The following is a 12,889-nucleotide window of genomic DNA, read 5'->3' on the forward strand; positions in this document are numbered from 1 at the left end:
ACGTTCAAGCCACGCGAGAACACCTAACCCTTGACACCAACGCCACACACCACGGCTTGGCGCCACACACCGTCTTTCGCCAGAAAGAGTAATATTTAAATCGGAAAAATGACACACTTTCTGGTACACTTGATTTAGAGTAACACATAATGCAAAACGACACACTTCTACGATGCAAAATGACACAGTTCAAAACTTCGGGTCCTTTTAGAAGAACCCGTCCTCTTTCACGATAAGGCCCAACCTACATTGTACGATAGATATCTTAGTTACAAGGAATGACTTCCGGAATCTTGCCGTCTTCCATTTTTTTGCTAGCAGAACTATAATAATAGTTCGTCAACAGGTACTCCTAACAGTGCCGAATTTTGTATTGATAGGTTACTATCAACGGGTCAAAAAGGCCCTCTAGTTCCGAATTTTATAGTAATAGTGCGTCAACGGTCTTCTAAAAGGACCCGAAGTTTTGAACTGTATCATTCTGCATCGTAGAAGTGTGTCGTTTTTTAGGCCTTTTCCGAATATCTTATTACCCGGCTTAGCTCACCAGCGGGTATATAGGCGCGTGTCCCCCCCTCTATTTCATAGAAAGGCTTCAACTACCTACGAAGGACGGTTTTACTAGCGAAGCATACCACGACAAGATTCGCTCAACAAAATTCAGTACGAGAGAGAACAGATTCAAAATGTCAAACGTCGTCCGTTTATTCGTCAAGCCGAGGGCCATTCCCGGTTTGGCTCCTGTTAGAGCTGCTCGTCTGTTGGGGATGAATATCAACCAGTCCAAACAGCTGATTGGTTGAGAGCGAGGAACCCTAACCCACATGGCAACCAGCCCACCCCACCAAAATCTATACCGCCCCATAAAATGAATTAACCTCATAAGTATAGGAGTATACAGTCGAGTTTTAAGACCTGAAATGACACGGGAGCTGGAAGGGAAGCAGGAAGGGGAGATGGCAATGAAGCCGGCAAATAAGCTGGCAAATAAGCTGGCAAATAAGCTGGCAAATAAGCCGGCAAATAAGCTGGGAGAAGAGCTGGGACCAACTGGGGATATCAAGAGTAACAACTCGTGGTCGCGAGGTGGATGGACCCCCTAGTTCAAATGAACACTCTGAAATTCATCCCGAAAAAGAAATTAAGCAAAGCCTTTTCGACGAAGCAAGCAGGGTATAGTTTGTTCGTGGTACCTAGCGAAACCGACTGACTAGCTTGAAGTGCTCACTGGGGGCGGCCGCCGACACCTATATAAGCGCCCGTTCCCCACCACCACTAGGAGTACTCTCCTAGACTTCTACACACTTACCGAACGATGGTCAACACCAAACCTCACCCAAGCGATAGCGATCAACGATCAACATGTCCGTTGCTAATCGCTCACTGGGACGCGACGTCCACATTTACGATGCGAATAATCCCGCTACGGTGCTCGGCGGTCTCGTTCTCACCAACGGTGTGACAAACGCCAACTTCTACTCGATGGTGGAAGTCTTCCTGCTTTTCGACAGCAACTACGTTCTGCGGCATGAAGACGTCACGGAAGTTCGGAGGGATGAGGAGGCACTTCAGCCAGGGAATTACTACATTCACACGAATGGTAGGTTTCCTCCACGACTAAATGGTCAGCTGCTGACTCGTAGCTTCAATAGGGTCCATCATCGTCAATGATGAGCTTTGGCTGGTTCGTACGGTCTCGCTGAGTACTGGAAGCCGTATCGCAGGATTTCGTGATGCTATCCGCGAGCGAGATGGTCGATGCGTTATTACCGGAGAAGAAGCGGCAAATGCCCGAGGTGCCTGGACGGGCTTCGAGGCTGCCCACATCTTTCCTTTGGCATACGAAGGGCACTGGAAGGAGCATGACTACGGTGGCTGGATCACCATTCCGCCGGCTACCGAGCCCGCAGGATCCATCAACTCGGTTCAGAATGGGATGTTGCTAAGAGCGGACATTCACGCGCTCTTCGACAGCTATGACGTGTCGATCAATCCAGATGATAATTACAAGATCGTCTGCTTCAACACCGATAGAAAGGGCATCGCCGGCAGGCATCTCGATCAGCAATTGCTTGACGATCCTCGTAGGCCCGTCGACCAGCTGTTGCGCTGGCATTTCCGGCAGGCTGTCTTGGCGAATATGAGGGGAGCTGGCGAGCCTGTCTTTGAGTTTGATTTCCCGCCCGGTTCGGACATGATGGGAGAGATTATGGAGGGCCCGAAGGCCGGTGAAAGGATGGAGTTTGAACTGTTCAGTCGTCTGGCAGGAGTTACGTGAGCACGAGTCACGTGAGCTGGAGGACAAGGCCTTTGTAATCAATTAATTCTAATGTCTAAGTCTTTTTAATTTATTGAATTCTATTGGGGAAGAAGGGGGTACGGGGGCGCAGCCCCTGTATGCGAGGAGGCGCTAGCCGACGATTACTACAACGACAAGCGCGCGACAGAAGGATTTCTGGCACCAGACACCAGCCTAAGATATTCACGCAAGTGACTATCATTTCTACGTAAGGATCGAAGCACCAGTCTGAGATGTACGTTCAAGCCACTGCATGAACCCTTACCCTTGACACCAGCGCCACGCACCAGATTCCGCGTCTAAGGCGGAAGTAACTTGTTACCCGGCCCTCCCGCGGGAGGGTATATAGGTGAGTGTCCCCGCCCTCCCACAGGAAGCGCCATCTCCTTTACATCTACCCTGAACGATGCGACGCAAGACGGCACACAGCCAGCAACCACACAACACTCTCACTTCGGTAGGACGGTAGAATGGTAGAGCGAGCAGAATTGATCACCAACGAAGGATCTTCATCATAACCATGTTCAGATCAGCCAGCCGCCAGATAGCCAAGGCTCTTCCCAGGTCTCGCATTTTGACCTCGCGTCCGGTACACACCATCCCGGTTCCCTACTCGGGGCCTCCGAGTTACGATACGATCCGCCGGCGGTTTTCTCTTTCGCATCCTGATCCGCAGGACTTTGTCATCAGGCAGCGTCAGCAAGAGGCCCTAGAGCGCGGCGAGTTCACCGACATCCACGATGTCGACCCAGAATATTCTCCCGATCCGACTGAATACGACGTCTTGCTCACGGACATTACTCATGGGAAGTTGGAGTCTACAATCGCGGAGGAATTAGGTATCCCATACCTTTCGAAGGCGACCGAAGCTGATGCCAAAGAGGTGGTTCAAGTCGCTGAAGGGTATATATATGGCCTCCACAAGAGGACAATTGTCCCATTTGTTGTTGCCAATGAGAAGGAGGCTCGTTGGGTTTTTTTCATCGTGAACAGTGGGTCTCCGTGGACATACCTTTCCGCTCAGGCAAGTATCGCAAGGACGGCCCTACTCGTGAAAGTACTAATTGGCAATCTAGGCAAGCAAACTCATGGGTTTCGATACTGAGGGTATAGTCACAATTGGTGGACATGATCACCCAATCCATGTACCATCGGCTAACTCTCACTTTTCGGATGTTAACATTCTTGGTACCGACTTTTGTTATATGAAAAAAATTTTCAAGGCGGAGGATTATAGGAAACGTCGGGTGAAGATGTACTTCGGCCGCAACTGGAAGGTGGTGGAGGAGCCCTAGTTTTGTGTATTTAGCACGATAATACTATTATTTTTGCTAATTTATTTCTCGAAGAGGGGGTACGGGGGCGCAGCCCCTGTATCGCTCGGGCGGATGACTTATGTCAAATTCGCGACTTCCCTCTTTCAGCTATCACTAGCCTTCTGTGGTAATTATTGTAAATTCGTGATTGGCTCTGTTGTTGTTAGCAACTGGGAAAAGCAAGATAATTCCCTTACTAAATGGTGCACGGTCCAGGTCGCGAATTTGACAAAATTCATCCGCCCGAGCGATAGAGGGAGCGCTTAGCGACTGTCGACAAACGCCAGCAGGCGGGTGCCTAGAAATCTGCCAGGGTGCTGTCAAGCACCTCTATGATCCCTGGCAAGGTGCCGAGGAATCTGCTAGGGGCCGGAGGCCCTTTATGATTCCCTAGCAGATTCCTGGCACCTGGAACCAGCCTAAGATATTCACACAGTGATATCAGATTTGTATGTAAGGGACCTGGCACCATGCTCAGGTCTACGTTCAAGCCACGCTTCAGCCACGGGTTGAACCCTTACCCTTGGAACCAACGCCTGGCCCCACGTTGGTTACACTGGAACCGCAGCGGCGCCCGTTCCCCCCCACCACTAGGAGAACTCTCCTAGACTTCTACACACCTGAAGGATGATAGTCAACAACAACCCTCAACCAAGCGATAGCGATCACGATCAACGATCAACATGTCCATTCCTAGTCGCTCACTGGGACGTGACGTCCACATCTACAATGCAAGCGACCCCACCGGCCCGGTTCTCGGAGGTCTGATCCTCACAAACGGTGTGACGAATGCAAACTTCTATTCGATGGTGGAAGTCTTCCTGTTTTTCGACAGCAACTACGTCTTGCGACATGAGGATGGTACGGATGTTCAGAGGGATGAGCAGGCGCTGCGGCCTGGCAATTTCTACATTGTCACGGATGGTAGGTTCCTTCAACGGGTTACATCGTTGAGTTGCTGATTCCAATAGGTTCTATCACTGTCAATGACGAGTCTTGGCTAGTTCGTACGATGTCGGTGTCTAGTGGGACCCGTGTCGCAGGGTTTCGTGATGCTGTCCGTGACCGAGACCGGCGATGCGTTATAACGGGACGACCAGCGCTCAGTGCTCAGTATGGTATCTGGAGGGGCTTCGAGGCTGCGCACATCTTTCCTTTGGCATACGAAGGGCACTGGATGGAGCGTAACTATGGTGGCTGGATCACCATTGAGCCAAGTACTGGAGGATCTATCAACTCTGTGCAAAATGGGATGTTACTTGCATCGGATATACACCAACTTTTTGACGGCTATGATGTGTCGATCAACCCAGACGATAATTACAAGATCGTCTGCTTTCAACTCGATAGCCATGGTATCGCCGGCAGGCATATCGATCAGCAATTCCTTGACGATCCTCGTAGGCCCGTCGACCAGCTGTTGCGCTGGCATTTCCGGCAGGCTGTCTTGGCGAATATGAGGGGAGCTGGCGAGCCTGTCTTTGAGTTTGATTTCCCGCCCGGTTCGGACATGATGGGAGAGATTATGGAGGGCCCGAAGGCAGCGGAAAGGATGGAGTTTGAGCTGTTCAGTCGTCTGGCGGGAGTCACGTGAGCTAGAGGACAAGGCCTTTGTAATTAATAATTAATTCTAATGTCTATTATTAACGAAGTCTTATTTTAATTTACTGAATTTATTTGTAAGGAAGGGGGTACGGGGGCGAAGCCCCTGTAGAGGAGGGAAGCGCGACTGTTGCACCAGAGCAGCTGGTGCCGAGAAAACTGCTAGGGGGTCGAGGGTCCGCATGAGTATCCTTCGTACTCTCGTACCTGTAATCTTAAGCAAGTAGTGTGAGCTGATTAAGATGACTTCCCTACCTAAGGGATTCACTCCGACTGCGTGGTATTACAGGTTTCTGTTGCTCCTGGTACTGACGCTTTGATCAAGCTTCGAAAAAGACGCAGAAACCGGTAATACCAGGCAGGGCGGATCAACCTTTCGTGTAGGTGCAAGCAAAAGCGGAAGCTCAAGCTCGGTGTATGGCACCATAAATTTGAGGGATTACGGAGAAACTCTTTTTCTCTAGAGCCTCTCGAACTTATAGTCTTATTCAAAGGAGATTGAAGCTTCAAGCTATCTTGTGGCCTACTACAAATTAAAGATGTTACAGTCTCAGATACCACTAACACTTTTGCCGAATTGCAAACTGGCTGACAGTTTTTTTTATACATATATATATATACAGTACCGGATAGTACGTAAATGTAAATAAATTAAATTATAATTAAAAATAAAAACGGTTTTTCACATTGTTTCTGTATTTCTATATCACATGCACAATTTCTCCTTTGCCAACATCAATTACCAGGTTTTTTGGTTGTAAAGACACTGCTTATCCTACGAAGATAGAGGTATTGTTTCATCCTCGAATTCTGGAGGATAAAAATCCCATTGTGGTTTCACTGTAGTCTAAGATGAAGGCCACTGACTACAATACATACTCGCACATATATATAGTTTAAAGCTTAATCAACTGTACAGATAATCTTCCCTTGTGTCTTGTTGCTTTCCATATGTTTGTGCGCTTCGGCAATCTATCACTTTATAGTTAGTATGCGCAAGACTGGTAAAACAAACAGAGAGGGTTACTCACATTCTTCCAATTGTACGTCTTATCAATAAAAAGCTTGTACTTTCCGCTCGTCAAGCCAGGCAGCCCCTCCTCCTGGAACTTGTTCTTCAAAGCCTCCTGATACTCCGGTAATCTACTCCTCAACGTTGATCCCTCGATCCGTAGTCTCTTATACAAGATCGGTCCTAAGTCAAACTCTTTCACCATATTCCCTGAGAGCAACGCAAGAAGAACAATTCTCCCGTCCTTTGCCGCGACCTTGACATTCTTCTGGAAGTGAGACTGGCCAACAAAGTCAATGACAACATCAACGCCTTCGTAATCAGTCGCCTTTAAAATCTCTGCAGCAAAGTCCTGAGTCTTGTAGTTGAAGCCTGCTGTGGCGCCAAGGGTTTTCGTGCAGAATTCAATCTTCTCATTAGAACCAGCAGTTATGAAGACAGCCGAGGCGCCATGAGAGAGAGCAAGCTGGATAGCAGCAATTCCGACACCAGAAGCACCTGCGTGAATGAGCACTCTCTGGCCCGACTTGAAGGAGCCGATGGTCCAAAGAGCTTGGGTGGCTGTTATCCATGTTTCTGGAATTCCTGCTGCTTGCTCGTAGGATAGTTCGTCAGGCATGTGCATACACATTTTTTCTGAGACGGCAATGAATTCCGCATATGCCTATTCCAGAAAGGGGGTTAAATCGCAGCCCTGAGATTCCTGAGTGGGCGGATATTTACTCCTCCATAAGCTAGGCCAAAGACCTTTTCGCCCTCCTTGAAGCCAGTAGTACCATTGCCCAATTTTTCCACAATGCCCGAGAACTCAACACCGAGTGTTTTTGGCGCCTGGGGTGGTACTGCGTACTTTCCCTCTCTCTGTAATAGATCTGGACTTATATATAAGTATATTTATACGAGGATTTATTATCCTTGAGGAGCTTAAAGCTTACCCATCCTGTTCAACCCGAAGGCCTTTGCTTCTTTAGCGATATGTTATTCAATACGAATACTTTACCTACCTTGACCCGTATAAGGATGTCTCCATCCTTCAAAATTGGAGTATCAACATTCTCATTAATAAACAATGATTCCGCAGGGCCAGACCCGTTCTTGATGTCTGTATAGGAAGCATTAGCAGAGGGCCCAAGATCACAGAGCTCTTGGGAGGAAGCTAGAGATACCGATTGCGCGCATATTTGTGAATTTGTGAGCTATTCAAAATTGACCTGGGTTTAATCGATTTCTTGGAGCTTGTAGTGTGTTTAGTGGGGGTCGTTGGGCGGGGACCTCTCGATTGACGTCAATTCTTGGCGATTCTAGAAAGACAAGTCCAAGCGTGCCGTGATTTCCGAGAACGGTTTTGTAATTGGATCATAGTTTCTCACTCTACAAAGCTTGATCCCCAACTCATTCGTAACATCACTACCCACAGTTGAGATCTTTTTTTAAAGTGGATTGAGTATAATGAGGCGTGTGAATTGGAAGTAAATTGGAATCTAAGGAATTCATATGGGCCGTATTATAAATGTTCAAGCAAAGACCAGCTATGTTCACAAGACATCACTCAATACTCAAGATGATCATTACTATCTTTAGTATGGACATTAGTAATACACTATATCCTGCTAGCGATCTCTACCTACACCGGGCCGAAACCTCACAAATTAACATGGTAGTGTTTTTGGTGATACATATACAATTTAGCCATCCTCTTCCCAGTCATCAACACATAGGCCTGGATATATCTTGTAAGTAAAGAAACAAGCATTTGAGAACAGAAATAAGAAGAGAAGAATGAAAAGAAGAGAGAAAAAAAGAGAAAAAAAGAGAAAAAAAGAGAAAAAAAAGAATAGGGGTTGGGGGAAAAAATACAATGCATTCAATTAACCACCTTTCCCTAGTATCCTATAAAAAAGTAGAGAAAATACTAGGCTCGATCATAAAACAATGAGATCGGTGACGGAGTAGGGAGAAAGAATAGGTAAGAGAATAAAAGGGGACAAAAAAGCACAGAAACCACCCTGATCGTCTTGTCAGTTTACTTAGATTATTTGCGTTTACCTTCAGTTTTGAAGGTGTGTACTGCAAAATCTCTAGCCGTTCCTGGCGTAAGGGTGATAGCCACCCCTATATCCAGCACCATACCCGGCACCGCCTCTATCATTGGCCCTGGCTGCAGTTGCACCTCTTCCGCCTCCTCTATAGTTACTTCCGGAACCCTTTGCATTTCGTGGTCCAGTAGGCGCATTGGGAGGGGGTCCATCGGAACCCTGTCCATTCTGTCTATAAGGTGCACCACCACCTCCTGGAGAAGAGTATCCATGGTCAACTTCGCGAGATTTAGTGAAGAGCAAATGGGCCTGAGAGTTGGAAGGGGGAGAGATAGAGAAGGGGAATGAGTTAGAAGAGGTAGGGGGTATATTATTATATGAATTACCAAAGGAACCGGAAAAAGAATTTTCTTTGTCGTTAGGATAAACCTCCGGAGGGCTGGAAATAGGGCCAACAAAATGGGGGATATAATTCATACCAATTCGACCTTGCTGCATCATCTGCTGCTGTGGAGGCACATCATCGTACATCCCTTCCCAAGAGCTAGGTTGTGGTTGAGGTGGCTGATAATCTCTTTGTGATGGATGGTGCTGGAAATTTCTTTGCTGCCTGTATTGATTCTGTTGTTGCTGGGCCTGTTGTTGCTGTTGCTGCTGTTGTTGCTGTTGCTGGGCCTGCTGCTGGGCCTGTTGCATTTCATGGTAGCTAGCACCATTGTTATCATAGCTCCCACCGCCTTGTTGTTGGCCTTGAGGTCCTTGGGGTCCACCATATCCCATTTGTGGTTGTGGTGACCCATATCCTCCCTGTGGGCCGGATTGAGGAGGACCCGGTGAACCAACAGTGGCCATGGGGCCTTGTTGGCCTTGTTGGCCTTGCATTTGCTGAATCTGCTGCATCTGCTGCATCATTGCCGGGTTCATGGCAGCTCCTCTTCCAAGAGCTTGCATTATTGCTGGATTCGCAATCGGCATCGGCCCGGCTGCACCACGGCCCATTGCTTGCATTGCCTGCATGTATCTCTGGACATTTTGGTAGTATTGCGCCATCACTTGTGGCGGTATCCCACCATAAATTCCTTGTTGACCACCTTGTGCAGGTTGATTCTGTGGGACACCGCCATTGTTGTAGTTGTTAGAGCCAATTGCAGAGCCGTCACGGTTTTCAAAACGGTCACGACGATCTGTACGATCACGGAAAGCTCCGCCACCACCACCGCTACCACCACCACCTCCTCCTCTGTGGTCATCACGCTCATCGAAGTTGGCGTTCATGCGTTCACGGATATTACCGCGAGGCTGGGCTTTCTTAACTTCGATCTACATACAACGAGCAAAGTTAACATAGTCATAAGGAACGGAGTCGTGTTCAAATATTCGTGAAGTGATCTACAAACCGGCTTGCCCAGAATTTCCAATGTCTTACAGTTCAATGCATTTTCGACTGCACCCTCACTATCAAATGTCACGAAGCCAAACCCTCTGGGCCTACCCGTGTCCTTATCCATCATCAAAGTAGCATCGAGAACCCTGCCAAATTGTGTAAAAAATTCTCTGAAGTCCGCTTCTGACGCTTCTTGACTCACACCTCCAACGAAGATCTTAGATGTCTTCTCCTGCTCGTCCCGAGGGATAGCACGTTTTGGATCGATCTAGCAATTGTCAATAAAAAACGTCTGCGCCGGAAATCTCATACTATGATAAGTAGAGGCAGAGTACACACTATTTTGCCGTCAAGGTAATGCTCCTTCACCATAACGATATTAACAGTCTTAGGATCCTTGAAGGTCAAGAACCCGAATCCTCTGGATCGTCCAGTTGGGCCATCGCGCATGACAGTGCACTCGATAACCTCGCCATATTGACTGAAATATTCTTTCAGTGACTCTATATTGATCACAAGGTACGCTTAGCAGGTGATCAAAATACAATGCGATAGACTTATCAGGATTAAGGAAGAGTGATAGACAGTGTCTTATGTGGCCATACCATCAGTTGTTTCCCAGTTTAAGCCACCAATGAACATTTTCCTACACAGTTATAAAAAACACTAGTCAACTTCAATCCTATAACTGCAACACAGAGATAACGCGAAAATGCAAGCACTCGGGTCCCCCATGAAGCGAGAGTAGGTTAGATATATGCCATTGTCACTGTTGGGATATGACAATGATTTCCCCAAAAGAGGTGGACTAGTGACCTCGAAGGTGAAAGGGTGAAAGGCATATTTTTCGAGAATTCTTTTGTTGATGTAGAATATTGGAAAAAAAGTATCTGGAGTCCAAGCCAATCTTTGATTCCCATTTTCTCTTGCTCTCGTACACAAACTATCCTTCGTGCATCTTAATGCTGTACTGCTAGCTAGTTCTCGTATAGAAGTAGAGGTAGAGTAGAATAGCAGTAGGTAGATGACAAAGCAGGATGCTCCCCTGTACTCCAAGGTCCTCTATCGAAATTTTCGCCGCGGTAGATATAGTAGTTATAGCTCGAGATAGTAGAGTTGTCGAAGTAGGATGTATGTACTTTCCACTCCTAATATGCCTTTATCTCATATCTACCCTATCCCTTTGACCTTCCTCTCAGAGCCCTTGTTTAACCAGCTAAATTCCATCGAAGAATGCCTTAATACCAGTCCTAGCCTTTGTGTCCCCCCTCTCGCTTCATAGAATACCCTCACAGTGCAAACATAAAAAAAGAAGTATAATATAAATACGCACCCGTCCTCCTTAATCGCTGGACTCCCAGATACCTGCCCATCTCCATACCCCCCTGCTCCACCTGCTCCATCATATCCATAGCCACCGTAAGCACCACTATCATTACCATTGGAGCCACTCATAGCAGCGTCCCATCCAGAATATGTGTCAGCTTCTTCCTCAATGGCGTACGGATTCTCAATTTTAACAGGCTGTTGGTTAACAGGAGTGGGCTGAGATGGGGGAGGGGCCCTGGGATCAACAGCCTTTTGGGCAACAGTAGGGACAGGAGTAGCCTCTTGCGCATATGAAGTTGCCGGCACATTGTTCTCAGTGATTGGGGCAGCAGGTTGGGCAGCCGCTACCACAGGAGCTGGTGTAGATACAGGTGTCTGTGCAGGTTTTGATTGCTCTGCCTGTGCAGTCTTTGAAGGCTCATCGTCACCGTAACTATGGGAACCAGGAGAATCAGCCATGACGCGCTTCAAAGTATCTTCCGCTCGAACAAAGCCATCGGACCGGAGAATTGTTACTCACAGATCAGCAAAGAGATCATCGTCCATCAACTCGTCGGCCTCCATTATGAAAAAGCTAGAAGTTATTTGTTAATAACGGGGGGGCACTAGTTGAACAAAGGTTGTTGTAGCTGTTGTGTTAGAACGTTGACACAAGGATGGATGTGGAAGAGAGACGGAAGGGGGGTCTGTTGATTTAAGTGAAATCAAAGGAGGCTCTGGGAGTGTGGACGTAGTATTGATGCGATGGACCGAAGAAGAACGCGGGTTAGGTCTGCAAGGCACACACAGAATAGAGTCGGCTAGCAGGGGACGAGGTTCAGTATTATGAAATCGGCCAATAGATTATTAATATGGGTGTGCAAATGTTCCTTTTCACACAAACTTCTTATATGTCGTTTGCGGAGACAAACCAAGAGCCAAAGGGGTTGAGGGAAAGAAGTTGTGAGACTCTTCCGTGAATGGCGATGAGTGAACGTTTTGTATTGAGAGGTCTCCACAGTCTTGGCACGGATAAACTTCGTGATACCGACAAAACAAGACCCATTAAGCATATACACATGAACGCATGGAGTATATTTAATTGACAAGGGCCTATGAAACAGCATTCAGCCAAACCTGCCACTCCACTGATACTGATACAGATACACATACAGTAACTAACGCTTTTTTCTGAGAGGGATCCTGACTGGCACCATCAGGCGTTACCGCCTGACGATCTGCTCGGCAGCATTACATACATACATGCGATACAGACAGTAACTCTTGCTCTATCATCTTGCCGCCCAGCCTGTACACCCCTCTCCCCCACCCGCCCGCCGCCGTCGACCTCTCCGGCCTAATTTCTCACGATGCGCGGAATATGGTCCCAGTCCAAGCAGCAGGACCCTCAACAACAGGTATGCACTTGCTCCTTCTTTCATCATGTTTGCTTTGGTGGGCAATGTAGCTACAACATGCCTTCATGAACCTTGACTTCCACCCATTGTACCATCGTCACCCACCACCACCTAAGTACATGTACATGCTACAAGCGCATAATCATTCTCGCCTTCATATCCCCTCGATCCTACCTCTCTTTCCATATTTCTCGCTTACATCCAAGCGAATCCGCTAACGCCGCCTTGCATTGCACTGCGTAGGAAATGGTGCAAGTTGGCATGTCATCCATCTCCCCCACCTGCTCCACGCCCTTTCACGCAGAATATAAATATCCTCGGAGCTTACCAAAAAGTTTAATATGCTAATGCAATGTTCCGTGTTTCGTTGTTACCCTGGGTGTAGATCGTTCAGAGTAATTCCCCCAAATATGTGTTTCTTGTTGCTGTGACAGCAGCATCATGAGATTTACATCTGCCGTATATGTTTCTGATGCTACGAATAAACTAGTTCACCCTCGTCCTTCTGGAGAGG

General features: G+C 47.5%; 5 protein-coding genes across 5 annotated transcripts; 3 read left to right on the forward strand and 2 right to left on the reverse strand.

The window, feature by feature from the left end:
• Nucleotides 1–1,362: 1,362 nt before the first annotated feature.
• H6S33_005505 (uncharacterized protein) lies at nucleotides 1,363–2,494 on the forward strand (the record flags this gene model as incomplete). The annotated part of the gene is made up of 3 exons (XM_044836858.1): nucleotides 1,363–1,600; nucleotides 1,653–2,274; nucleotides 2,371–2,494. The coding sequence occupies 3 exons, from the start codon at nucleotides 1,363–1,365 to the stop codon at nucleotides 2,492–2,494; spliced, it is 984 nt and encodes a 327-aa protein (XP_044698814.1).
• Nucleotides 2,495–2,819: 325 nt separating this feature from the next.
• On the forward strand, nucleotides 2,820–3,594 carry H6S33_005506 (uncharacterized protein; the record flags this gene model as incomplete). The annotated part of the gene is made up of 2 exons (XM_044836860.1): nucleotides 2,820–3,323; nucleotides 3,376–3,594. 2 exons carry the CDS (start codon nucleotides 2,820–2,822, stop codon nucleotides 3,592–3,594), a joined length of 723 nt encoding a protein of 240 aa, XP_044698815.1.
• Nucleotides 3,595–4,298: 704 nt separating this feature from the next.
• On the forward strand, nucleotides 4,299–5,209 carry H6S33_005507 (uncharacterized protein; the record flags this gene model as incomplete). Its single annotated transcript, XM_044836861.1, has 2 exons — nucleotides 4,299–4,539; nucleotides 4,587–5,209. 2 exons carry the CDS (start codon nucleotides 4,299–4,301, stop codon nucleotides 5,207–5,209), a joined length of 864 nt encoding a protein of 287 aa, XP_044698816.1.
• A 911-nt stretch (nucleotides 5,210–6,120) lies between these two features.
• H6S33_005508 (uncharacterized protein) lies at nucleotides 6,121–7,408 on the reverse strand (the record flags this gene model as incomplete). Its single annotated transcript, XM_044836862.1, has 6 exons — nucleotides 6,121–6,189; nucleotides 6,249–6,893; nucleotides 6,953–7,101; nucleotides 7,165–7,186; nucleotides 7,234–7,331; nucleotides 7,396–7,408. The coding sequence occupies 6 exons, from the start codon at nucleotides 7,406–7,408 to the stop codon at nucleotides 6,121–6,123; spliced, it is 996 nt and encodes a 331-aa protein (XP_044698817.1).
• An 899-nt stretch (nucleotides 7,409–8,307) lies between these two features.
• On the reverse strand, nucleotides 8,308–11,542 carry H6S33_005509 (uncharacterized protein; the record flags this gene model as incomplete). The annotated part of the gene is made up of 6 exons (XM_044836863.1): nucleotides 8,308–9,585; nucleotides 9,663–9,917; nucleotides 9,989–10,152; nucleotides 10,255–10,295; nucleotides 10,983–11,411; nucleotides 11,499–11,542. 6 exons carry the CDS (start codon nucleotides 11,540–11,542, stop codon nucleotides 8,308–8,310), a joined length of 2,211 nt encoding a protein of 736 aa, XP_044698818.1.
• Between the last annotated feature and the right edge of the window lie 1,347 nt (nucleotides 11,543–12,889).

The sequence above is a fragment of the Morchella sextelata genome (genome assembly GCF_020137385.1).
Source record: "Morchella sextelata strain SCLS chromosome Unknown scls_2, whole genome shotgun sequence".
Classification (NCBI taxonomy): Eukaryota; Fungi; Ascomycota; class Pezizomycetes; order Pezizales; family Morchellaceae; genus Morchella; species Morchella sextelata.